The following is a 27320-nucleotide window of genomic DNA, read 5'->3' as shown; positions in this document are numbered from 1 at the left end:
AGTAACTTGCCTTGGACCAGGAGTCACTAGAACACTTATACAATTGAATTGTATACAACTAGCAAAGGCAATCCTGAAATGTTAGTAATAGGTATAAAAAAAAAAACTGGACCATCCAGATGACTGTTAATGATGAAGAAAAATGTGTATATACACACAACACATACACACACACACACAGTAGGTAACTCTTGTCCTAGCATAAAAGATAACTCATCAAACAAAGCAACAGGTCAAGGACAGAGTGAACAGTGTATGCAAAATCAGAAGCTAAAGTAACAGCACAGCAAATTGGGATACTTGAGTAGGGGTGAAACTTACAGGGTGGGGATGAAACTGACACAAAGTCATAATAAGGCTATAATGAAATATAATGCAGTTTGTAATGATAAACATTAGAAAGACATCATACAGGAAAATTATAGACATACTTTATTTACCTAAAGTGAGTTCTGGAAGGAAGAAAATGTACACAGACATAGCTTCTAAAATTCTGGAGGATATTTCTGGGTATTTAGGTAGGACTTTGAGATGTGAAGTCTGTTCTCTTTTTTTTTAATGGGTCTAAAATTAATTCATGATTTTTCCTTTACATAATTGTACTTGCACAGAATCATGACAACCAGTCGAATTTATGGTCAGATATTAACTCCCAAGTAAGTTGAAGAAGGAGGAAGGCAAACAAGAAAAATTGAGAAATCTTCCTGAGATGACTGGGGGATAGATGAAAAGGACAGAAAATGGAGTTACAGGATGTGTGCATGGTGTACATAACAAGATGGAGATGACTTCACTCACCAGAATTCCTCTTGGGAAAGCACTATACAACAAATTGGAACATTCTCCTGAGGATGATATGAGACCTCACCCATCTTAAGAACACACTCAGTTACAACAAAAGTTGGTCACTGGGGCTGGGACTGTAGCTCAATGGCAGAGTGCTTGCCTAGGACATATGAGGCACTGGGTTTATCCTCAGCACTGCATAAAAATGAATAAATAAAATAAAGCCATGCTACCCATCTACAACTACAAAAAAATCTTTTAAAAAGTTGGTCACTAAGTTCACATGAGTGAATTGCTAACTGAAGGCCTTCTCTTTCTTCCTTAGTGATGGGTTTAAGGTAACTGAGCTAAGTACACAGGGTGTGGGTATACGGACTGGGTATCTGGCAAGAAGAAAGAAACTGAGGTGGCTGATTCCCTGAGAGGGAAGACAGAGAAAAGAGAAAAAGAAAAAAAAAACTTCACTGTAAGTTTAGCCAAGAAGGAACTGCTGAGAACAAAATGTGTGATGGGATGAACATGTAACAAATCCCATCAATATATACAACCATAATGCACCAATTTTTAAAATGTGGAAAAAAAGCGTCTGATAGGATGTACAATGTGAACTTTTCTCCACCTTTCACACAGCATCATCAATGGAATCCTTATTACTCATGTATTTGTTGGTATGGGTAGAATCTTTAGGGGGAGACCTTGAAGAGTGCTAAGTTCTGTATCAAAACTTGACAAGAGATGAATGTGGCAATAAATTATGCAAGCACAAAAATCAGAAGTTAGGTGACATCCAGGTTTCGTGTGAGAAAGATGTTCTCAACACAACTCAATTTGAGCTTGAGTAACAAAGGAGCCGTCATCATCTAAGGGAAGAGCTAAGTCAAAGAATTTCACCTAGGGCAGGGATGGTGGCTTAGTGGTAGAGTATTTGCCTAGAAAGTGCCCAGCACTGCAAAACAAAAACACTTATGCTAAGAACTAGATATTTAGAAACAGAGATACCTGGAACGATGTGGGAACTGTACAATCATCTGTTTATTTGTACAGCCCTTTTATCAAACCAAGGCTATGAACCTGGAGAGACACTATAGATGTACAGAATAAACCCACTTTGTGGATTGGGGGTGGGGGTTGTTTGTTTCTGTGGTGCTGGGATCAAACCCAGGGTTTCACAAATGCTAAGCAAGTGATCTACCACTAGCTACACTGCCAGTCCTCACCAATGGATTTTGGTTGTGACCAGCTTGTTTCCAAGGACATGATTCAAATTCATTATATTCAAATCTATGTAGTAATTAGTAATAAAAATGTGCAAATGATTTCAAATAAGTGTATACAAAACAGCAAAGTGATTAAGAGAACAGAACAGACCCAGGATAGAATCTTGACTCTAGCACTTACTAGATGTGTGAGCACAGGTAAGTTACTTAACATCTCCTCTCTGCCCTTTTTTTTTTTTTTTTCCCTGAGTGCTGGAGATTAACCTAAGGCTATATGCTAGGTAAGAGCTTACCACTGAGCTACATTCACTTTTTTTTTTTTAACATTTTGAGAAAGTGCCTTCCTAAGTCGCCCAGGATGACTTTGTACTAACAATCCTCCAGCCTCAAACTCTAGAGTAGCTGGAATTGCAAGTGTGCCCACATACATCATCTTTTTTTTTTTTTTAAAGAGAGAGAGAGAGAGAATTTTAATGTTTATTTTTTAGTTTTTGGCAGACACAACATCTTTGTTTGTATGTGATGCTGAGGATCGAACCCGGGCCACACGCACGCCAGGCAAGCGCGCTACCGCTTGAGCCACATCCCCAGCCCCACATACATCATCTTGCCTGGCTATCTCTTCTCATAAATTGGGGCAAGAATACCCACATTATTGATGATTGGGCAGCTCTATAAATTATTAAAAATCATTCAACTGAATAATTGTAACAGGTGATTGTATAGATATAAATAATATTTCAATAAAGTGTTCTTTTTACAAGAATACCCACATCAGGGTTGGGGATGTGACTCAGTGGTAAAGTGCTGCTTACTTGGTATGCATGAGGTCCTGGGTTCAATCCCCAAAACCATAAGAGGGGGAAAAAAAAAAAGGTTATCCACATCATAGAGATGTTGTGAAAATAAAAACGTACTGTCAGGCGTGTGCCTGGCACATAATAAATACTCAATAAATACTGGTGATTAGAATTAGGGTTAATAGTGATTGAAGAATAGAACAATGAAGATTATAAAGTTAGATTTTTTTAAAAGAATCAAAGAATTATTGGATTGGTGGAAGTGTCAGAGATCATTTAGCATTTAGTTCAACTCCCCTCATTTTACAGATAAAATTAGAGAACAGGAGGTGAAGTGCCTTATTCAAGGCCTAACTCTTAAACCAGACCCTATGCTCAGTTAGTGCAATTCTACTATCACCCATTGCCTCAAAATTGGATGTGAGTCGGGCGCACTGGTGCATGCCTATAACCCCAGAGACTCAGGAGGCTGAGGCAGGAGGATCGCAGGTTCAGAGCCAGCCTTAGCAACTTAGCGAGGCCCTAAACAACTCAGTGAGAATCTGTCTCTAAATAGAATACAAAAAAGGGCTGGGGTTATGGCTCAGTGGTTGAGTGCCCCTGGATTCAATCCCCAGTACCAAAAATAGAAAAAGACATGAAAAATGAAGGATGTGTTTCCTTAAAGAAGAAATGACATATAGAACACAAAAAAACATGTAGAGATGTTGAAAAAAGAAAATTTCAAGACCATCAGACCAAGAAGAAGCTGTCATATTTCAGCCCATCAGAACCAGCAGCAGTGGAATCCAGGTTATGAGAGCTAACGTGCTTTGGCAAAGCCAGGCCCTGGTTAGTCAAGTGAACCAGCTTATTACTGTGGCCAGGTGCCTAATAGAGGTGAAACCGCATAGTTCTCTCTGCTACTTCTTTACGCAGCAGCAGCAGCAACAGCAGCAGCAGCAGCAGAAGCTGGGACCAAAAGCAAACGCAGCAGAATTCTTGTAACAGTCAGTCTGGGCAGCCCTGAAGTGGGGATAGCTGCCAAGGAGACCCTTTGCCCATGCTGAGTATTCTGGCCTCAACTGTTTATCCTGTGGCCTTGCCTAATCAGTCCCTTTGGATCCTATGACCTTCACTTACAATTCTGTAAATGGCCTGTCAGTTTCCTCCTTCATAGTACCCTCTTCAGATGAATGAGGAAGCCTAGCAGGAGATGTGAAATGACCCAAGCTTCCTGCTTTTTCATTAATGCTGCCATCTTCTAAGGGAACTTGATAGCATAGCTGGAAGATTTTGAGGCTATTAATAGAAGCATGCTAAATTATTCCAAGGCTAAACAGTGGACACAAGAATGAGATGTGTCATCTAAGTCATGACTTTCTAACATGTTTTTCATGGGATAAGTTCAATGAGTCAACTCTGTAATTTTTAGAAGGTGGTGAATCCTGTTACCCCATTTTTCAGAAGAGCAACCATGTAGGTCAGGTGGCAGATACAGACCTCTAATGTTATATAATCCACTGGGGGAGGAGGAAAGAAGGGAAGGGAAAAGGGACAGATGAGAATTAAGGCCTGAAACAGCTTTTATGATTTAACCCAGTACATAAAACTTCTCAATGAATAGTTCATAAAAGTGCCTCATCCTTTTTCAACCAACTATTGAAATTAAAAATAAAAAATTAGTGGAAGGAGAGAAGTTCTTTCCTTTCATTTCATCTGAGAATTTGGGATGCATATTATGACAAATAAGTCTGACGTTAGCCTTTCCCAAAAAAGTTTTTCTATTTTGCAGGTCATTCCATACAATGAATGCTTTGATGTCGGAGGAGGTGAGAGCTCCGACTGAAAGTCTTCTGACACTCTTGGCACTCATAAGGCTTCTCTCCAGTGTGAATTCTCTGATGTATGGTAAGTTGGGAGTGCTGGCTGAATGTTTTCTCACACTCATTACACTCATAAGGCTTTTCTCCAATATGAATTTTTTGGTGGAGAAGCAGCTCAGAGTTATCCCAAAAGGTTCTTGCACACTCATTACATTGATGGGGTTTTTCTCCAGTATGGATCCTCTGGTGGACAATAAGGTGAGACGTCCGCCTGAAGGCCTTCCCACACTCGAAACACTCATAGGGTTTCTCTCCAGTGTGAATTCTCTCATGTCTAAGAAGTTCTGAATTCCCCCTAAAGGCCTTCCCACATTCTTTACACACGTAGGGCTTCTCACCAGTATGAATTCTAATGTGTCTAATAATCTCTGAGTTCTGGCCAAAGGTTTTCCCACATTCATTACATTCGTAGGGTTTGTCTCCTGTATGAATTCTTTGATGCCGAATAAGTTCAGAACTCTGACCAAAGCCCTTCCCACATTCATTACACAGATAGGGTTTTTCTCCAGTATGAATTTTCTGGTGTCTAATAAGGCCTGAGCTATGTTTGAAGGCTTTGCCACACTCATTGCACTCATGATATCTTTCTTCAGTATGAATTCTCTGATGCTGAATAAGCTGTGAGCTAACCCTAAAGGTCTTTCCACACTCATTACATTCATAAGGTTTCTCTCCAGTGTGGATTCTCTGGTGTAGAATAAGGGCTGAATTCTGACTGAAGGCTTTACCACATTCTTCACACTTATAGGGTCTCTCTCCGGTGTGAATCCTATGATGGTGGATAAGATGTGAACTCTGGATAAAGGCCTTTCCACATTCATTACAAGCAAAGGGTTTCTCTCCAGCATGAATCCTCAGGTGCCTTCGAAGGCTTGAGTTAGTTCCAAATGTCTTTCCACATTCTTTGCATTCAAAGGGTTTTTCTCCACTATGAACTCTCATATGCTGGATGAGATGTGAGTTCTGATTAAAGGCTTTCCCACATTCTTTACATGAATGAGGCTTTTCCCCCACAGATGTCCTCCGAATTCTGTTAGGTTCTAAATTCTCTATAAAATTCTGGCCAGAGGTAGAAAATGTACTGACACTCCCTGCTGTAGCATCTCCCTGATGTGTCACCAGATTAGGAGTAGGACTGCAGCCTCTCTCACTTTCACTATCCTCTTGGTCTTTCTCACTTGAGGGGGATTTCTTAAAGATTATCAACCCTGGTGCAAAATCTCTCTCCTGGGGAGACATCTGTTGTGTAATGTCTTCTGAAGACTCTCTCGAATGTCCCTCTAATATGTCTTCTTCACAAGCTACTCCAAACCCACGAACTTGGTAAACCACTTTTGGAAGTTTTTCTAACTTTGGCCCATGCAGCTCAGATTCTTCAAAAATTTCTTCCTTAATCACCTCTTTGTTTTCAGTCCCCATCTCACAATCTGAAATGAAAGAAGATAAATATATGAAGTGGCTGTTTCATATTTAAATGAAGCTAATGAGCACAGGGGGACAGAGCTTTGATGTAGTGCTGACAGCACTCAAGAACAGTCTTGACATTTGGTGAAATGACAGGATGCTGTTGGTGAAAACAGAGATTTAGGATTATGAGAGACATGCTCAGAAGCAGATGCTGACTGAAGAGAAAACTTATCAGAGGCAAAGATTTAAAAATAGAAATCAGAAATGGATGGTAAAAAGATACTGATAAATATTCTATAACATTAACAGTGAACTGGAATAGAACATGAGGTTGATAATGAAAACATTTAGGGAAAATGATAGCCATATTCACAGATGGGGTATATGGAAAAATTTAAGAAAAGGGACAAGGATACTATGTCAACGGAAATAACTTTGGGATTTATAGATGAAGTAACCACAAAATGAGCAGTCAGATGACCTGGTCTTAGTCCAGTTCTGTGTTTATCACCAGCTATGTGGAGCAGGGTATAGTGTATATGGGGGTTACTTATTCAAAAGGTTAATGTAACTTAGCTATAACTAGCACATAAGTAACTAACTACCCCTAGTTTCCTACATTTGGATGAAGTAAGGTTCTAGCTTAAATTTTCTCCAGATGGCTAGTGAATCATATCAATACCATTTACTAAATAATTATTTTTCTACTGATTTAAAATGACACTTGTACCATAGTATAAGTGTATATATATATATTTGGGGCTTCTTTTTTTTATGGTACTGAGGATGGAATCCAGGGGGCACTTTACCACTGAGCTCCATCACCAGCCCTTTTAATTTTTTATTGTGAGACAGGGTCATGCTAAATTGCCACGGCTGGCCTAGAATTAGCAATTCTCCTGCCTTAGCCTCCCAGGTTGGTGGGATTACAGGTGTGTACCACTGTGCCCAGCTCTGGATCAATGTCTATATTCTGTTCAGTTTTACTAAATTATTTCTTCTCCAATACCAAACTGTTTAAATTATTAAGCTTTATTTAAAAAATTTTTATATATGTTAGAGAAAGTTCTCTCTCATTAGCCTTCTTTTTCAGATATTTCTTATCTAGTCTCATACTTTTTCAAGTAAATTTTAGTATACTTTTGTAAAATTTCCAAATTTGGGTACAGGTGGCACAAGCCTATAATCCAGTGACTTGGGAGGCTAAGATAGGAGGATGGCAAGTTTGAGACCAGCCTCAGAAACTTAGCAAGACCCTAAGCAATTTAATGAGACCCTATCTCAAATTAAAAAATAAAAAAGGACAGGGGACATAGTTCAATCCCCAGTACAAAAAAAAAAAAAAAAGAAAAGAAATTCCAAACTTATCCTGAGTATTTTATATCCATTCTGTCTTTTCATTTAGTGGGTTTTTCTTATATTCTGAAATTAGTTATTATTTTTACATATGGCAAAGACATTGATCTTTACAAATTAAGTAACCACATAATGAGTAATCATAAAATCAGCCCTTTTACAGAACTTCCTTAATATTTTTATAGATTAATTAAAGAGTAGATTTTTTAAATTTCCAAAAATCTATGGCAAAAAAATTTAATTGCCTATCCCAATATGTATTCTTCTCCATCTCCTCATAACAGAATAATGAATTTACTTACAGAGGTAATGAGCATAGTTTTAAAAATAACATTTCCCAGCTTTTATTGCAGCTGACTCTGACCACATGACAAATTCTGGCCAATGATAGTGAGATGCAAATTAAAGCACACGAGGCTACTGGGAAATCTTCTTAAGGTTGATAGGATGCATTTCTTCACTGTCTTCTTCCATTGCTGTTCCTGAGGAGTGATGGAGTGCCAGGTTAGACCATGAGTACACCAATATACATAGGATTGGGGATCAGAACTGGAAGACACCTGGATCTCTGATGACTCTCACAGCTGCCATATCAATCCTGGAATGCTTGCCTGTGAACTTCTTCTATCTAAATGACTAACTTTTGCCTTGCTTAAGCCATTTTTTAATCTTTAAAACATTATTATTATTATTATTATTATTATTATTATTATTATTTTCATACTGGGGATTGAACCCAGAGGCACTTTACTACTGAGCTATATATCCCCAGTCCTTTTTATTTTTTATTTTTAGACGGGTTCTCATTAAGTTGCTGAGGCTGACCTCAAATATGCAATCTTTCTGTCTCAGACTACTAAATCACTGGGATTACAGGTGTGTGCCACCACACCCAGATAGAAAACATTATTTTATGAAGTCAAACTTATTTCTAATAAAAATATCCTGGGAATTTAGCTGTCCCCATCACAGCAGTGGAGTGCAAATAATAGATAAATGAGCCTGAACTTTGCTCAGATGATAAGCAAACTGGAGCTAATACTGAAGTGGCCCTTTGCCTAGGGCAGTGTATTTGGGCATCATGGAAAATTCGGGGAGTACAATCTTCCCATCAATAAAAGTGTTAATTGTGGAAGGTGATATTTATGGGGAGAAAGGCAGGTATAGAACTTCATATTTTAGACAGTGCAAAGTCATGGAATGTTTTTTTTCTAAGAAGTGTCTCTGGTCAAATGAGCATATCAAGTAGATGTGCACTAGTGGTCATTTAGTAGTAGAAAGGATGGTGATGCTTCTAGGTCTTGGCATAGGCAAATCAGTTTGAAGGCTGTTGCAGTCATTAAGACAAGAGGAGATGAGACCTACCTAGGGCAATAGTCATAGAAAAGACTGAAGAAATATTTAAGAGGTCAAATTCTGCAAGATTTGGTGTTTAACTAGATACAAGTGTAAGAAAAAGAAAAGAATATAAGATTGAACCCAGACCTCCCTTAATTTGAGGGATAGTAATTAAACAGATGGCAATGACACCAAGATTAGGAATCCTTTTTGTTGAAATCTTTAAAAATTATCAATATGCATCTGTAAAATTATAAAGATCCATTATAGACAATTCAGCTATCTTATTCATCCATGGTAACATCTGAGTTGGGAATTATTGTCTTAAATAAATTTCTAACAGCCACTAAGAACAAATTCCACAAGCTAGTATTTCAGTCCCTATCTACTTCCAACACCTCTCTGGCCTTTCCTTCTTACCTTTATATCTCCTATGATAGCTTATTTTCCATATTCTAGTCCCCATCCACCAGGGATTGAACCAAGGGGAGCTAAATCACTGAATCACATCCCCAGTCCTTTTTATTTTTTATTTTGAGACAGGCTCTCACTAAGTTGTGGAGGCTATCTTTGAACTTGCAATCCTCCTGCTTTGGCCTCCAGAGCCACTAGGATTACAGGTGTGTGCCACCATGCCCAGCTCTCATCTTTACAAAGTTCTTTACAAAGTCAGCATTTGTAGAACCTATATCTGCACCATACCATATAGAAAATCACTTATTTGTAGTAAAACTAGATATAATAGAAGTTAGATACATATCTACCCCAACTTCAAGACCAAATTCAAAATTTAAATTCTAAAGTCTTACACAACTAAATCTGAGCATCTGACCATTCTTTTACTTTGAATTCTGACAGCAACACAATACTAGTGTCATTTGTTAATGTTTTGTAGGTATCTTATATACAAATCAAAGCTAGTCTTTTTTTGATTGATTTTCCCAGAAGCAAAGACCTCATCTTCATATGGAAATACTCCATTTCTCATAGGTAAATTCATATTCCCAAATAGAATTTCCAGTTTTTCTGTTACTGATTACTTTTCTAAATCTGAAATTACTGTTTCTGAAGATTCAGATACCACCTGAGGAATGGAGGTTGATTACCCTTGGTCCTCAATTTGAGGGATGACAGGCAGACCTTCACTGTGTTACCAGAGTTTAGAAAAGGGTCCTTAACTCTGCAGATCTAAATTGTTTTTTCCTGAACCCTAGGACAACAGTCTCAGAAAACTTCATGCACAAAATACTGATACATGCACCAGATGCCTAACAATGAGAAATAAAAGTTCAAAAGCACTTTCTGCCTAGGTGAAATCTATATGAGGAGATACACACACACACACACACACACACACACACACACACACACTGGAAATTGTTTAGTAGGCCTGCAATCATGGTAGGAAGATCTGGTTAGATAAATGCTTCTTAAATAAAGCTTCTTCTTGGCTTGGAAATAGACTAGCTATGGAAGAATCAACTGGAAAACTTGTTAAAAATACTGACTTCCAGATCCTTCCCCTTGATCTCTCAATAAGAATCTCTAGGGGAACCAAAGTACTTTTAACAATTATGCCCAGGGGATTCTGATCCCCAGCTAGTTCTAGTCTTAATGACTAAAGTTGTCCCAGTCTTAATAAGGTTCATTTATCTCTACCCAATGTTTGGTCTATGGGAAGTATCACGATTATAATCATTATTGCCAGTTCCCTACCTTCCTCTTTATTTCATTTTATTTATTTATTTATTGTACTGGGAAATTAACCCAGTGTCACTTTACCATTTACTTTTTATTTTGAGACAGGGTCTCACTAAGTTGCTGAGGTCCTGCCTTCCTCTTGATTGTCCTTCCCCTACCTTAAATTCCTGAGAGCAGACAGGACAGATAAAATACAATTGATTAGATACTCTTCTCTCTCTCTCTCTTTTTGTGTATGTGTGTGCCAGGGATTGAACCCAGGGCTGCTTAACCACTAAGCCATATCCTCAGCCCTTTTTTATTTTTTGTTTTAAGACAGGGTCTCAATAAATCGCTGAGGGCCTCCCTAAGTTGCTAAGACTGACCTTGAACTTGCGATCCTCCTGCCTCAGCCTCCCAGGTCGCTGGGATTACAAGCGTGCACTACCATGCCCAGCTCTAAATAGTCTTTTCTCAGTTAAAAGAAAGAAAGAAAGAAATTTGAAAAACCACATTTCTATTGTTTATCAGCTTTACCCTAGTTATTGTGCCCAGACCTGATATTGCCCAAATTACCTAAATCAGTTTACAACAATCTCTTTAATAGCAATATCAGTTAATTCTTTGAACTTATGTATCAAAAACCACATTGTGATTTGTAGTAAAATGTTATTAAGTAATTTATCAACTGAGAACCTGAGTAGGTCTTTTTAAATTTTTGTTGAAAGCAAGGATTGGAGCTTGCCCTATAAAAGGTCTAAGAATCATCTCTCAACAAATTATACCTTTGTATGGCACACCAGAGATTTTTAAGAGGAGATGGGTGAGAGGTGTGTCTTCCTTTTATAAAGGAGGAAAAGAGCAATTGTAAAAGATGAGTTGAGAAAGAGAAGTCTGCAGGCCATAGGCCAGTTCTCAAGAAGGTTGGTTTTAGGCGAGGATACAAACTGAAGTCAACAATCTAGAAATTGGTTTCCAGTCACAATCCACAGGCCCACAGATATTATAAAAAGTGTTTGTGTACCTCAGTTTGAAATGTATTGCAACTGTAGCATTCTGGGAAGAAAATGGGCAAGCAAATCTTCAGAGATCAGGAAGAACGGGCAGAATAAGAAAGAACATTTTTACTTCAATATAGCATGTGCAAGGTAGAAAGAGATAAGCAAGAATGTACTGACAATTTGATGTGGAGAGTGAAGAATACTTACTATGTGCTGTGTGCTGAGCAACTTACAGACATCATTTTGTTTAACCCTCACAATCTCCTGGAGCATCAGTATAAGAGGAGCCAATTGGCTTGCTCTCTTGAATTTTCCCAGCAGAACTTTTGGCATCCTGGGAACATACTAGGAATCTGGGAAGATATGTGTAGTGGAAGACTGAGAGAGTGAGGAATTTGGGAATGTTAGCCAGGACATAGTTGAGATAACTATGTGAGACAGGAAGGCAAATGAAGGGAATGGGTGTGGTAGAGAGAGGAGTGGAATGCTAAAAGGTTACAGAAAAAATGAATATTGTTAGAAGCACATGAAAACAAGAGAATGTTATCTTGGAAGCTGACATAAGGTTTTATTTTTAAATATCAAAATGTATAATCCACCAAAAATAATATCCTGTGCAACGATTAAAATTTATGATAATAAATGGAAACATTTTGGATATCAACGTACAAATGTATAAGAGGATACAATCTTATCAAAATTATTTTGTGGGGTAATAGAGCAAGAAAGTTTCCAGTGGCCTTATTCTCTTTTCAGAAGATTTTACCTCACCCAAGACCTCCAGGAGTGCACCCCAAATGAATTTACCCAGATAGGTACCAACCACCTTGAAATGATTGGTTCTAAAACAGCAGGGATCCAGGAATTCCTGGTTCAGGAATGGACATATGCCTTCATCTGGATCAATGATATTTTGAGGAAGTTTGCTGGGAGCTTCTGGAAATTGTTTCTGCCATCCTGACAGAACCACAGGAAGAGACTGCTATATATTGTGGCCTGGACCTGTCATTGCCATCAGACTATCAGCTTATGGATGAAGACATGTTGAACTAAGAGGAAGTGGAGTCTTAACCACTGGGTTAAGTTGGGCCTGAAACTGCCATACTTCTTGACCTCCAGTTCATGAGAGTTTATATACTTTCATATTTTTATTTTTTGGTACTGGAGATGGAACCCAAGGCACTTGACCACTGAGCCACACCCCTAGCCCTTTTTATTTTGAGACAAGGTCTTGCTAAATTGCTTAGGGCCTCGATAAATTGCTGAGGCTGGCTTTGAACTTTCAATCCTCCTGCCTCAGCCTCCTGAGCTGCTGGGATTACAGGTGGGCGCCACCATGCCTGGCTATACTTGCATATTTTTAAATCAGCTTGAGTTGGATTTTGTTACTTACAAACAAAATAATAACCTTAACTGATACAAATGTTTTCCTTTAACTTCAGAAAGGCAAGTTCACCAACTACTCACTATCTAGTACAAGGACTATCTCCTCCCCAATCTTCACTAACATCTGCAGGAAGGAGGCTCTCTCTTGGTCCTCTGAACCAGCACTTCACTGGCCCTTTTCTTAACTCTTTGTTTACTATAATTTCCATGTCACTTCCTGTTTATTGCTCCCCAAGGCCTCCAGAATAAAAATTTCTTCTAATGGCTCATAATGCCCCTGTGATGAGGCCTGTTTCCCTTCCGCCTCTCCTATTCCTCATTCTCTGAAAACAGCTGGAAGCTGCAGCCATGCTCAGTGACTTGCAGTTCTAACATTTCCTCAATCTTTAAAGTTTCTTTGCCTTTGAGAACAAATTATTCCCATTTCCTGTAATACTATTGCCTACCTTGTTCACTTAACAAACATCTTTGAGATTTAGCTGAAGCACACACAGTTCCTTCCATTGTCTTCCTGACCCCAGACTTTAAAACAAACAGATACTCCTTCATCTTGTAGCAGTTACCCCCACTGTATTATTACTTTCATGTCTGTTTTCTTTTCTAGACCATGAGCAAGGATAACATTCTATTCGTCTGGGTATTCCCAATGCTTAGCACATTTCAGATACCTGGTAAATTAATTTGTTTAAGTATTTTATCTACACAATGAATCTTTTGACACTCTTGGGGGCTAACTGGAGATTTCATTCTCTTTATGCTTAAAAAGGCTAGGACAGTGTCTGACACATAGCTGGTCTCAATAACTATTTGTAAAAATAAGTTCCTTCTCCCAGACTGGATATTTAACATAAGGCACTGTTATCCTAGCTCTCTGTACTCCCTCTGGTATTGACAATCAAGAGGGCTCGATTAACTCTGTGCTCAATGCCGTCTCCTTTACATAACTAACCAATACCCTGTCAGCCAGCACAGGGCACCGTCTACCAAAGGGGCCTTAATTTTTGCCCGCCATTTCATCCCAGCGGTTTACTTGGCGAAGGAATGTCTGAGAAAAGCACAGTTCTCACGGGTCCCCACCTCTGACCCGGCTTCTCCCGTTCCCGCGGTTTGACAGGCATCGATCCAGAACTGTGACAGTTCCAGGCAGTGCCCAGGCCCCACCCTCTCGGTGTGCAAGTGGGGAAATGGAGGCCCCGGGAGAGCCATTAAGTCCAAGGTCACAGCAAACCCGAGTCAGGAACGGGCCTAAACACCGGGCTCCCACTCGGCTCGCGGGCTGGGGAGTGGGGAGGGAGCCCAGCGTGGCCCTCCTCCCAGCCGTGACGGAATGAGATCTCACCGCTGGCCGCTACCGCCCCACGTTCACTCCGCTCCGGCCCCCGGTGCCGCTCGGCAGCTAGCGCAGAACCTGCAGCTGTTGTCTTGGTGTCACTGGCGACGGGCATCGGCCACTTCCGGTACCCGGGCGACACTCCAGCCTATCGCAGCGCTGAGCACTCGCCGGAGGAACAGGTGGTCAGCATGCCAACGCCTCCTTGCCTTTTCCAGCTTTGCCTTCCGCGGGTCCTCACCCTAACCCAAACCCCACTCCGCAGCCGCCTCCTGAGTTGTCTCCTTGGAACGTCCCTGTGCACCAGGCAAAGGCGATGCCCACTTTCAGTCCCACGATCACTGACGAGCTGGGTCCTCCGGGTTTCCTAGAACGGCTCCAGGGATCAACTTCCGCCTGGTGAACGGCCGCTCTGCGCCCTGGTGTCGCTCCCCAAAGTGCTTCTGTGAGCTGGTAGAGTTGGGAATCCGCTTCACCTCCTTGTTGGGACAGTTTGCGCGGCCAGTTTAGCTCCTCCAACCCACAGGCCTCTCTCATCACTCTCTATCCCGAGTTCCGGGAGTCTGGTAAACACAGGCCTCTAGGTCCTAGGAATGGGCCGGATTTCTGCTGGGAGCATAGGGGAGACCTCCTAGATCTGAGAGGGCTTGAGGGAGTGACATTTGGACATAAATCTGGAAGCTGAGTGTGAGTTACCTAGGTTTTACTAGTAGGGGAGCCGGGGGCGGTGGCGCACGCCTGTAATCCCAGCGGTTCGGGAAGCTGAGACAGTAGGATCGCGAGTTCAAAGCCAGCCTCTCAGCAGTTTAGCGAGGCGCTAAGCAACTCAGTGAGACCCTGTCTCTAACTAAAATACAAAAAAGGTCTGGGGATGTGGCTCAGTGGTCAAGTGCCCCTGAGTTCAATCCCCTTTACCCTGCTCAAAAAAAAAAAAGGAGGGGAGAGAGCTGTTAAGCAGTGAGAATTGCATCCTACTTTGGCCTTCATATCTACCTTGAACAAGCTTGGCCCCTTCTTGCCTCTTATGTTTCTCACTTCCTCTGCTCTTTCTCTGTAACTTTGTACAACAAGCTTCTTGTTTTTCAGATTTCAGTTCAAAGCTCACTACATTGAAGGAGTCTTTCATCCCCATGAATGTTGCCTCAAACAACACCAGCCCTGCGGGAAGCATATGATTGGTCCTGTTTGGATCTGATGCTCTCCCCTAGACAAATCAGGGGAAAAGGATAATGGAATTAGCCAAGCCTAGGACTCCTATCTGTCCCACCGGTGAAGACGGACTTCTGTGTTTGCCCCATCACAAATCTGTGAAATAGGAAAAGGAGTTTCTACCATAGGAAAGGAATATTATGTTATATATTCAGCACATGAAATAGCAGAAAGGAGGTTGTATACGGTGGTGCAAGCCTGTAATCCCACGGGCTCAGGAGGCTGAGGCAGGAAGATTTCAAGTTCAAAGCCAGTCTCAGCAACTTAGCAAGGCCGTCTCAAAATAAAACAAACAAACAACAACAACAACAACAAAAAAAAACAACAGAAAGGAAAACTTTCTCTTGAGTTCATCCTTGGACTTAAGCACTAGATTCCAGGGTCCCTCACTTTAGCTACTCTTGCACCAATATCCTTAACTACCTTTCCTTACTATCTTCAACTGCCTGGTTGACCTCGATTCAGTCAAAATGTCTATCTTCCTTGCCCAGGCTGCTAACAATGAGTGGGAAGATTACATTAAAGAGCCCTAAGATAGTTTTATGATATCTGCTTTCCAGAGGTCTTTGACTTACACCTAAAAATAATTTTTTGTTTCCCTACCACTTTGTCTACCATTTTCCCCAGTTGCTGTTTTAATCTTTTTCACTCTGCTCAAACCTTACTCTAAGTAATAATCCAAGAGAAATCAATTACCATCATGATCATTGCCAGCTATGTTATTCCAAAGGAAAAATGCCCAGACTACAAAAACATTCTGCCACAGAACCAAGATAATTGGTTCTACTGGCTTTTTTCCCTAACACACCTGCATTAGTGAGCATCTGCTTTAGGAGTCTAAATCAGGGCTGGGCTGTAGCTCAGTGGCAGAGTGCTTGCCTAGCATGATGTATGAGGCACTGGGTTCCATCCTTAGCACCACATAAAAATCAATTTAAAAAAAATAAAGACATTCTGTTCACCTATAACTAAAAAAAATGGTGGCAGCATAATGGAATCACCTGAGAATCTTTAAAAATACCAAGGTTTGGTGCCTCCCAGGTAGATTTTGTTAAAGTTGACCCAAAATATGATCTGAGCATGGGTTGGTTTGTTTTGTTTTGGACTTTGCAGACAACTATAACATACAACCAGCAATGAAAATCAATGGCATAGGTTAGTACTCAAAGTGTGATTTCTGAACCAGCAGCATTAGTATCACCTGGGAACTTCTTAGAAATGTAGATTCTTGGGCTCTGCCCATAGTTCTGAATCAGGCACTCTTGGGTTAGAGCCCAGCAGTCTGTATAACAAGCCCTTCAGGGTTTTCAGGCACACTAAAGTGTGAATCATTAACCAAGACATTGACTTGCTTCACTTGATCAGTCTTTGTATGTTGGTTAGAAAGGAAAAGGATATGTTGTCTCCTTCTGAGTACTCCCCTGCCCACCATCTGCTGTATTACGCTAGCCAATTTAGGAGCCATCTGTAGCAATAGGATTCTACTGAGGGAAAGAGACCAGGGCATATGGTCCACAAATGCTGTGCCCATTTTCAGTGTGTATGAAGATAAGTAGGAGTGGGTGGGGGCTGATATTTGTTTATTAACAGGATCAGGACTTCCATGGATTTAGTTTATAGTTAAGTATTAGCAGTTTTGTTCTTTCTGAAAAAAAAAAGTGTAGGTAGGAAATTTGACTACCCTTCTAAATTAATAGACAGGTACATGACAGATAAAACACATACTGTTCTTTTGCATTCTGTTCCCTCTGTCTGTAGAAGGTGTGGGAAGGAGAGCTAGAAGAACTGACAGTACTCCTTCCTTATGCTATAACCACATCATTTCCCAAATTAGTTTGCAACTCTGATTTAGGCCTAGTGCTGTTCATAATTATATTTTCAGTCACCTATGGCCCATATTCCAAGAGGTACTAAACTATTGTTATCAGCAATCAGTTCTCTTGGATTTAACAGTATTATAAGTGTAAGCCACTGTTAAGATTCTGGAAGAAATGACCAAAAGGTTTGCACCTACCTTATGAACCTTGGAATCTTTCAAAATCCCTTCTCCCACAGGCACATAATGCAGGACTGAGGATGAACTAATGTAAGGCACCAGCACACACATAAATATATATAATGTGTGTTGCTGGGTATTGAACCCAGGACCTTGCACTCAGCTACTGAGTTACATCCTTCTTAAGGGTCATTCCTTGTTCTACCTCTTAAAGTCTCATAATGGGGATTAAATTTCAACATGAATTTGGGGGCAGCAAACTATATTCAAATCCTGGCAACATTTTAAATGAGTATATTTGAGGGCTGGGATTGTGGCTCAGCGGTAGAATGCTCGCCTAGCATGTGCAAGGCCCTGGGTTCAATCCTCAGCACCACATATAAATAAAGGAATTATGTGCAACTACAACTAAAAAGTAAATATTTTTAAAAAGAGTATATTTGTTAATGAGCCAATATTGATATTTGATATTAACTAAAGTCTACACCTCTCAGATTTCCTTAGTTTTTACCTAATGTCTTTTTTCTGTTCCAGGATCCCATTCAGAATACTACATTATACTTTTGTCTCTTTAGGTTTTTTTCTTGGATTTTCCTTGACATAATAGTACATTTTAAAATGACAACAAATCCACCTCACCATAGGTGATTCAGAAGTAGATGAAAACAACTGCCACATTCTCATGAAACTCACAAAGCAGATGGCATTTGTTTATTGATTTTATAGTGAATACTGTGAATCATTTACAGTTTTCTCACATGCTTTCAGATGTGACTCTTAAATTTTGTCTGGGGCTGAGGGTGTAGCTGGGTAATAGAGTACTTGCCCAGTAGGTACTCTCTCTAACATAAGGTGGTGAGGGAGGAAACTTGTTTTAATTTAGGGGATTGGCTTTATTTCACATTTCTGTATGAAATGTTATATATCATATGCTTTAAAATTACTGAACATCACATAAAATGCTTTCAGTAATACCACACAGATTAAGCCAGGCCATCAGTGAGCAGGCTACAGATTCTAGAACCCAGGGACCCACCTCAGGAGACTGATTTAGAAGGTCCAGGATGCGGGCAGAGCTATGTATATTTTGATCCCCCATGATTCTGATGCATTTTGGAAATCACTAAATCTAAATTTATAGACACAAACCTATACATTTGAATTCAATTTAGTATCCAAGTAACAAGCCCAAAATGATGAAATCCACACTAAAGAGAATTAATGATGACTATTTCAGTGAACATGTGCCGAGACACATAGTATACAGGTATCCTTAACCCTACATACATACATACAGGATGTACTCACAAATCCCACTTTCAAATTGGTCATTTGGAGCTGGACATGGTGGCACATCCCTATCAGCAATTTGGGAGGCTGAGGCAGGAGGATCCCAAGTTCAAGACCAGACTGGGCAACTTAATGAAACCCTGTCTCAAGATCAAAAATAAAAAGGGCTAGGGATGTACCTCAGTAGTTGAACACCCCTGGGTTCAATCTCTAGGAAGGAAGGAAAGGAGGTAGGAGAGAGATAAATGAAATGAAGTGAAATTTGGTTGTTTGAACCTAAAAGAAATTTTGGTTGTTTGAAACCTTAGTTATTTACCCTTGGAATATTGTTGTGAATGTTGAGTAAGTTCTCCCAAAAACTTACAAAAATGTATTCAACCAGTAGCAAATAAAATAGCATGTCCTTGCAATGAGCAATATGAAACAATGGTCTGGCAATATTAACCATAAAACAAAAAAAGTGGGGGATGCATAAAAAATATTTGATTTATCTCAAGTGCTGAGGTTGAATAAATAGAATGAGGATAAAAGGAAATGAGGGGGCAGATGGAGTTATTGAGAAGACCTTGTGCATTCTTTCAAAATTTCTAAAGGTTATTTGTCCTTTTTCACCCTAGATTCCAAGGCTGCCTTTTCTCTTAGGGTTCTCTTTGGCTCACCATCAAAATTATCAGAGCATCTTAGATTTGCCCTGATTCTCAGGCTAGGTGTACCTAAGAATTATCTGGAAAGCTTTAAAAAAAAAGGTGTCCATGCATGATAGTCTGAGAAAAGTACCATAGAAAAGTACCACAGGTTGAGTAATTTCTTTAAATTTTTTTAATTGTAGATGGACACAATACCTTTATTTTATTTATTTTTTAATATTTATTTTTTAGTTGTAGTTGGGCAAAATCTCTTTATTTTATTTATTTTTATGTGGTGCTCAGGATCAAACCCAGGGCCTCACACATGCTAGCCAAACATTCTACCACTGAGCCACAACCTCAGCCCCTATTTTATTTTATTTATTTTTTTGTGGTGCTGAGGATCAAACCCAGTGCCTCACACGTGCCAGGTGAGCACTCTACCACTGAACCCCAACCCCAACCCCGTGGTTGAGTGATTTAAACAACAGAAAATTAATTTCCTCACAGTTCTGGAGGATGGAGGTCCAAGACCAAGTTGTCAGAAGATTTGGTTACTCCTGAGGCCCCTCTCCTTCGCTTGCAACTGGCTACATTCTCACTGTGGTCTCACACAGCCTTTTCTCCATGTGTGCACCCTCCTGGTATCTCTTGCACTTCTTATAGGGATACCTGTCATATTCGATTGGGGCCTCAGCCTTATAACCTCATTTAACGCTAGTCACCTTTTTAAAAGTTCTATCTCCAGTTACAGTCATACTGAGGATTAGAGCTTCAACATATATTTTTTGAGCCAGGGTTCTCTCTGGCTCACCACTAAAGTTAGCAGTACAGCTTAGATTAGCCCTGATTCTCATGCTAGGTGCTTCACCTCAGATCCATTACATTAAAAATTGGGGACAAGTATTGGTACTTTTAAAAAGAGTTTTCCAGGCTAAGGGTATAGTTCAGTGATAGAGCATTTACCCAGCATGGGGGAGGCCCAGGGTTCAACTCCAACACCTCAAAAAAAAAAAAGCTTTCCAATCTGGGCATGGTGGTACATGGTGCTATGTGTCTGTAGTCCCACATACTTGGGAAGTTGAGGCAAGAGGATAACTTGAGTCCAAGAGATAGAAGCCAGCGTGGGCAACATATCAAGGCCCTATCTCTAAAAAGAGAGGGGGAGGAGCTTTACAAGGTTAAGAAGTTCCTGTAAACCGTTTTGAGGACAGCCCTGAACTGTGCTTGGGTTTCTATCACCTATTTGCTCTGTGTACCTGGGAAGGTAACCTGAGTTTTGAGCCTCAGTTTCTTCTCCTGAAAAATGGGAGTACTATGAGTACATAGAGCTTTTGTGAGAATTAAATGAGATGCTCCATAACAAGAACCTAGCACCAGCCAGGCGCTAGCCTGTGTTCACTGGCAGTTGCCATTGCAGCTACCGCTGCTATAACTGAGGGGACAAAGAGATTTCCGAGACGTGGCAGGCAGGCAGGAGTTGGAAGAAAATGGCAGAGAGAAAGGCTGTTTGTGTGCAAATGAGTATCTGAAGAGGAATTAAGTAAACAATCTCGAAAGCTAAAGATATCTTTGTAGGTTTAGATATCCTGTCAGTGCGGCATGATAAAGAGTTTCCTTTCTGGGCATTAGGGGGCGCCAGGAGTTTACAAATAAGAATCTGTGGCTGGAGAAGTGGATGAGAAGGAAGCTGAAAAAGTTGAGTCTCAGGGCACCTGTCCACCTGATGCATCTGTTACTAGTTGAGGTGTCTTAAACCAGGTGCTTACAATTTAAAGAATCCATAAAATCCAATATACAAGCCAAGCAGGGTGGTATACTTGTTCCAGCTCCTCGGGCAGCTGAAGCAGAAGGATCACATAAGCCTAGGAGATGGAGTTAGCAACCTCAGTAACATAGCCAGACCCTATCTCAAAAAATAAATAAGAATACTAAATTAAATATGCAGATTAGTTTGCCTCCTCTAGTGTTTTGTTTGTTTGTTTGTTTGCAGTGCTGGAGATCAAATTCAGTGCCTCACTCATACTAGGCAAGCACTCTGCCACTGAGCCATACCCCTAGCCCTCTAGATTTTTCCTAATTATTTCTATATCAAGGGACATGTTAAAACATGTATGCAGTATAACAGTATTTAAGTATATGTCCTATAATAAGTAACATCACAATTGACATCCCAAATCAGATAGACCATTTCTGTTTGCAAAGGAGACAGTGAAGCATAAGTTGTGATGGAAACAGGAAAGAAAATATGAACACAACTGTGGCAGAGACTGGAAATGGCCTACCCCTCTTTGAATCCTGGAGGTTTCATTGGGAATATGGAAATTTGGGTTCAATCCTTAGCACCACATAAAAATAAACAAAAAATAAAGGTATTTTGTCCATTTCTAAAAAAGATTTTTTTAAAAAAAGTACAATTCTTACCCTTTCTTGAGCTGAGAGTGACCATATGGCTAAGCCTTGACCTGTGGAATATGAACGGAAATGGCAGCTTATAGGGAATTCTGGAGAGCCAGATGGCAGGGACCTTTTTCCATTTCCTGCCTGGATCATGGTTGTAAAGACGGGAGCTTCAGCTTGAACCTGAAGATAAAGGCTGCAGTCTAAGGATGTCAGAGTGAAAGTTAGATACAGACTAGATCCCAGGTGACTATTAGGGCTCCCTAGAAACTCTGAATTCTCTACCTCTGGTCTTCTTTGGGAGAGGAAAAATAAAATGAAATCGTGTGTAAGCCACTGTTATTTTGGTTCTCTGCTACTCATTGCCAAACAAGTCTAATACAGCATATTAAGAATCTGTTTTTTAAAATACCTTTGTAGAAAAAGAAATATAGAAAAGAATTTTAAAAATCACATAGATAAGATGGTGACAGATACAAAGACAACTCTTGAGTCTTTAAAGACCCAGTAGCATCTCAAGCAGAATAAGAAGGGGACAATGGTGATAAAGATAAACATACTATGAATTTGAGTCTTCTTTCAGTGCTGTCTGAAAGATGGGGAAGTCAAGTGGAGGACTAAGGTGAAGACTTGCAAATTCCTGCAATTGAAGTCCTTTGAGCTGCTGTAACTACAAAATGTCCCAAAGTCTGCCTGATCAACTTTTCCCAGGTTCTTTTGCATGATTGCCTATGCTGGGGTCCCCAAGACCACCCTCAAGTTAATTGGTTCATCAGAAGAACTCAATGAATTCAGAATACTTATGGTCATACTCAGGATTGCAGTTTATTACAATGAAAGGAATACAGATTAATTCACATAGGAAAAAGCCCAATAGGATGGAGTCCAGGAGGAACTAAACACTGGTTGTCGTCTCTCAGAGAAACCACACAGACCACATTTTATTCTCCTGTAACAATGTGTGGCAGCACATACAAATTATGGCCAACCAGGAAAAGCTCACCCAAGCCTTAGAGTTCAGGATTTTTATCAGAGGTTAGTCACATAAGTATGGAGTACCCACAAGACAGATATTAGCTATCCAGTCTTCAGACCCTTCCGAAAGTTAAATAATACAGCCTGGCCAGAACTCCTAGTTATACTAAAACAGGTACTTATGACACATTCTATTGTTATCATAAACTAGGCATAGAGAGGCACCCTTATCAGGAGGGATAGTTCAAGGGCTTAAGAGATATCTTCCAGGAACCAACCAAGGGCTAGTCCTGAAGATCTTTGGAAGAGTCAGTGTTTGGGCAGCCCAGGGCTACTGAGTTAACTCTTTACTGCAAAGTACTTTTATAATAAAACTCCATTACCTGAGTAGCTTCTAAAGACCTCACTCCTCCCATGAAAAGAGTCTGACCAAAACATTTCTAGCAGCTAGAAATGTGTCTAATATCATGGATATTCAATGAATGAATGGATTAATACAGGAAAGCCCATTACTGGTACCCTGAAGATGGGAGATCAGTGTCTTAGAGCTGAACAGTTTCCAGCTGTACCTCTGTGATTGAGTCTTCCCTTGACCAACTTCCTCCTAAGCATTTCCCTCATGTCCTCCTTCCATCCCTTTCTCCCTGATCCAGCAATTCCAAGATCTGCAAGAGCCAGAGACCATTTCCATTTTCTCCAGCAAGTAATCCAGGCTTCAGAGCTTCTGTCCAAAGCCAAGATTAGGATAGGGCAATTGGGGCACAGACTCACAATCTTTAAGGTGGTCCTCACTCTCAGGGATATGCAAAAAGGAGTGCCTCCTTAAATTTTGCACCTGAGATACAGGCATGCCCATGTTAGCACAATTAGCAACACAATTCACAATAGTCAAACTATGGAACCAATCTAAATGTCCATCAATGGTTCAGTGGATTAAGAAAACATGGTATATACATACAATAAAGTTTTCTTGAGCCAAAAATAAAAATTAAATTATGTCATTTTCAGGGAAATGGATGGAACTAGAGCTAGAGACCATCATGTTAAGCAAAATAAGTTAAACTCAGAAAGTCAAGGGTTGTATGTTTTCCTCTCAAGGGTTGTATTCAGCAACTGGTGAGAAAAAAGAAAAAGAATGGTGTGGGCAATCTCATGAAATTATAAGAGATCAATAGAGGAAATGGACTAAGGGGTGGGAGGTGGGAAGGAAGGGGGTAAATGCTGGGGAGTGACACTGGCCAAATTATATCGCTATATTGTGTGCATATATGAATATATAATAACAAATCCCAACACTAAGCACAACTACAATGCACCAATTAAAAAATGTGGAAAACAATTTTGTGCCCTAGGTAGGCCTTACCTCACTCCAGTGCTGGTCCTATAGTCTGTCTTTTGTTTTTGGTTTTTATTTGTTCGGTTTTGGTACCAGGGATTGGACAGGGCACTTAAACACTAAGCCACATCCCCAGTCTCTCTCTCTCTCTCTCTTTTTTTTTTTTTTTTTTTTTTTGGTGCGGGGGATTGAACCCAGGGCCCTGTGCCTGTGAGGCAAGCACTCTAAGAACTGACCTATATCCTCAGCCCTTATTTTTTGTTTTGAGACAGGGTCTCACTAAGTTGCTCAGGGCCTCGCTAAATTGCTGAGGCTGGCCTTGAACTTGTGATTCTCCTGTCTTGAAAGAGTTTCTGGATGGGAACCTATATCCTTTGATTTTGTGTGTATTGAGAAGGAATGGGAAGTTACGAGAAGTAGCAGGGAGTCTTGTCCTAGGACATGGTTGAGCCTTAACTCAAGCAAAATAATATGTCTTCACATACTTCTCTTTACAGTGCACCATCCTAAAGGTAGTTCAATTCACTTTAAATACCAGAAAATAACTAAAACAAGCTCCAATAGTAAGCATTCATCTCCCACATTTTTACCAGTACCCTTTCCACACTTCAGAGGCATGAGGATTTTTTTCCTGCAGCATCTCTGAATTCTTCTTCTTCTTCTTCTTTTTTTTTTTTTTTTTTTTTTGGTTCTGGGAATTAAACCCAGGGCCTTGTGCATGGGAGGCAAGCACTCTACAAACTGAGCTATACCCCCAGCCCTAATATCTCTGAATTATTCTTTCCATTAACATCTTTCTGCATCTTGGTAGCAGAAAACTTACCAGTAAGTTCTATGGAGTTTGAGTGATTTCAAAGCTACCTTCCACTTCCCTGATTCTGGACAGGAAATTACTTTAAGAGATACTAGGAGCTCAGGTCCTTATAGACCATAGAACTGCTTATGTTGTGTGAGAATGTATGGATTCAGATTAACATGATTGCAACCATCTTGAGTCATAACCACCATGATTACTCTAGTCTGTTTTTCCTACATAGTTTCTCAGCAAACTACAACAGACAAAACCATTAGAGTGGTATATGGAGCTTTACAACCAGACCCGAGCTCTCTGGGGATATGCCTGACTTTGATTTTTTTCCTCTTTCTCCCTTTCTTCTTTCCTTTTCTTCCTTCCTTTCTTTCCTTCTTTCTTGTACTGGGGATTAAAGACAGGGTGCTCTTCTACTGAGCAACATTCCCAGCCTTTTGTTTTTGATTTTGAAACAGAGTCTTGCTAAATTGCCCAGGCTAGCCTGGAACTTGCAATCCTCCTGCCTCAGTCTTGTGAGTCGCTGGGATTATAGATCTGTATCAACATGCCTGCCAGTGACTCATTGGTATCATTTTAAAATGAATCAAATACATTCCAGCCAGGACGAAGTCACTTTTGTCCTAATCCATAAATAAATATGCCCCTCTTTCTAGCCTAAATTGTGGGAGTCCAACTGGTCTTGCTGCCACCCAGGGCTATGCTTCTATCAGTAAATCTCCAAAATAAATTGGACTATGTGCAAACCATCTGCTTCTATTTCTTCAGTCTCATAGCCACTTTGGGGCAAGCGCTCACCTACTAGAACTGGATTGTTTCAGAACAAAGATGCATGAAAAATTCCACTAATTTCCAGGAACTGTACAACTTCTTTTCCATAAGGCGTGGCACTTGTGTGCACTTCTGATGATATACAAGAAAGGAAAGAAGATAACCTTCCCTCCAAGTTTTTTCATTTGATCAATTATTCCTAGAAGAATTGTATGTGTGTTCAAGTTTTAAGAAGAAAGAATGGGGGCTGGGATTGTAGCTCAGTGGTACAGCGCTCACCTAGCACATGAGTTCGATCCTCAGTACCACATAAAAATAAATAAATAAATAAAATAAAGGTATTGTGTCCAACTACAACTAAAAAATAAACATTAAAAAAAAGAAAAAGAAGAAAGAATGGAAGACAGGCAGGGTAGATGGATGACAGGCACATCTATAATCATAGCTACTTGGGAGGCTGAGGCAGGAGGATGGCAAGTTCAAGGCCAGCCTGGGCAATTTAGTGAGACTCCTGTTTCAAAATAAAAAGCAAAAAGGGCTGGGAGTGTAGCTCAGTGGTAGAGCTCTATGTTCAATTCCCAGTGCTTCAAAAGAGAAAAAAAATTTGAGATAATAAATTTTATATTGTGTGTATTTTACCACAATAAAAAAATGCACATGTATGAATGCAGGAGGTGCATACACAGCTGAGCCAATGGCTTTACATCACAAAATAAATCCACAAATACATTTGAGTTGCTCAAATTTACATCATCTCTTTGTTTGCAAGGTAGATTCTCAAGTAGGAGCTGGAAGTATCTTCACTGTCATTACTGACAGCCGTAGGATTCTTCTATGAAATGAATTCTTTGATGTTGTCATAGAGATTGACCTAGGCCAGACCGCATTTCCTTATTTATAACATTCACACACTTTCTCACCAATGTGAATTCTCTGGGATCAAAAAAGGTATGAGCTATAATTGAAGGACTTCCAACATCTATGACATTCACAGGGTTTATCACCAGAGCTAATTATTTGATGTGGAATAAGAGTCAAGCTCTGATTAAAGGTTTTGCCACATTCAATAAATTACAGGGTTTCTCTCCTGAGTGGGTTCAGTGATGTGGAATAAGATGCAAACTCTGATGAAAGGATTTCCTGTAATCATAGTCAAAGGTGTCTCTCCCAGCATGAAGTCTTCAGGCTGGAAAGGCTGAAATATGTCTAAATGGTTCCCCATACTCCTTACATCCATAATGTTTTTCCCCAGGATTCTCTGTTGCCCAATAAGACCCAAGCTGTAGCTAAGGACTCTTCTGCTCCTGATGTACTCATAGAGTCTTCTCCCAAATAGATCCTCTGATACTGAATAACGCATGAGCTCCCCCAGAAAGTTTTTATACAATCATTCTTCCCATGAATTTTCTCTGCTGTGAATTCTCTGATGTTGGTGTTGAGATCAACACCTGTGAGGTGTTCCTGGCTGAGGACACCTGTAATCCCAGTGGCTGGGGAGGCTAAGGCAGGAGGATTGTAAATTCAAGGCCAGCCTCAGCAATTTAATGAGGCCCTTAGCAACTTAAGTGAGATTCTGCCTCAGGATAAAAAATAAAAAGGGCTATGGGTGTGGCTCAGTGGTTAAGCAATCCTGGTTCAATCCTTGGTTAAAAAAAAAAAAGTGTTCTCACATTCCTTACATTTGCAAGATTTCTCTCCATTATAATTTCAACAATGGCTAATGGCTCTAAATTCCCTTTGAAA

At 40.1% G+C, this 27320-nt stretch overlaps 1 protein-coding gene across 4 annotated transcripts in view; it reads right to left on the bottom strand.

Moving 5' to 3' along the window:
* Positions 1–409: 409 nt before the first annotated feature.
* The window catches only part of Zfp3 (ZFP3 zinc finger protein), a 39603-nt gene continuing 12692 nt past the window's right edge, over positions 410–27320 (bottom strand). Inside the window, exons 1-2 of one of the 4 annotated variants that reach the window (XM_046425037.2) lie at positions 14176–14510; positions 410–6095 (exon numbers count right to left, since the gene is read on the bottom strand). In XM_046425037.2, coding sequence (XP_046280993.1) covers positions 4579–6095; positions 14176–14281 — 1623 coding nt within the window. In that variant the 5' untranslated portion in view covers positions 14282–14510 and the 3' untranslated portion in view covers positions 410–4578. Of the gene's footprint in view, positions 6096–7733; positions 8104–13913; positions 14156–14175; positions 14511–27320 lie in introns of those variants that run through there. The other 3 variants (XM_058572802.1, XM_046425038.2, XM_058572803.1) reach the window with 3 other exon arrangements.

The sequence above is a fragment of the Marmota monax genome, unplaced genomic scaffold (assembly GCF_021218885.2).
Source record: "Marmota monax isolate L192 unplaced genomic scaffold, Marmota_monax_Labrador192_F-V1.1 WCK01_AAM20220418_F8-fsc00218, whole genome shotgun sequence".
In the NCBI taxonomy this organism is placed as follows: Eukaryota; Metazoa; Chordata; class Mammalia; order Rodentia; family Sciuridae; genus Marmota; species Marmota monax.
Note: the sequence above shows the minus strand (reverse complement) of the source record. Positions and strands in the feature narration are given on the sequence as shown.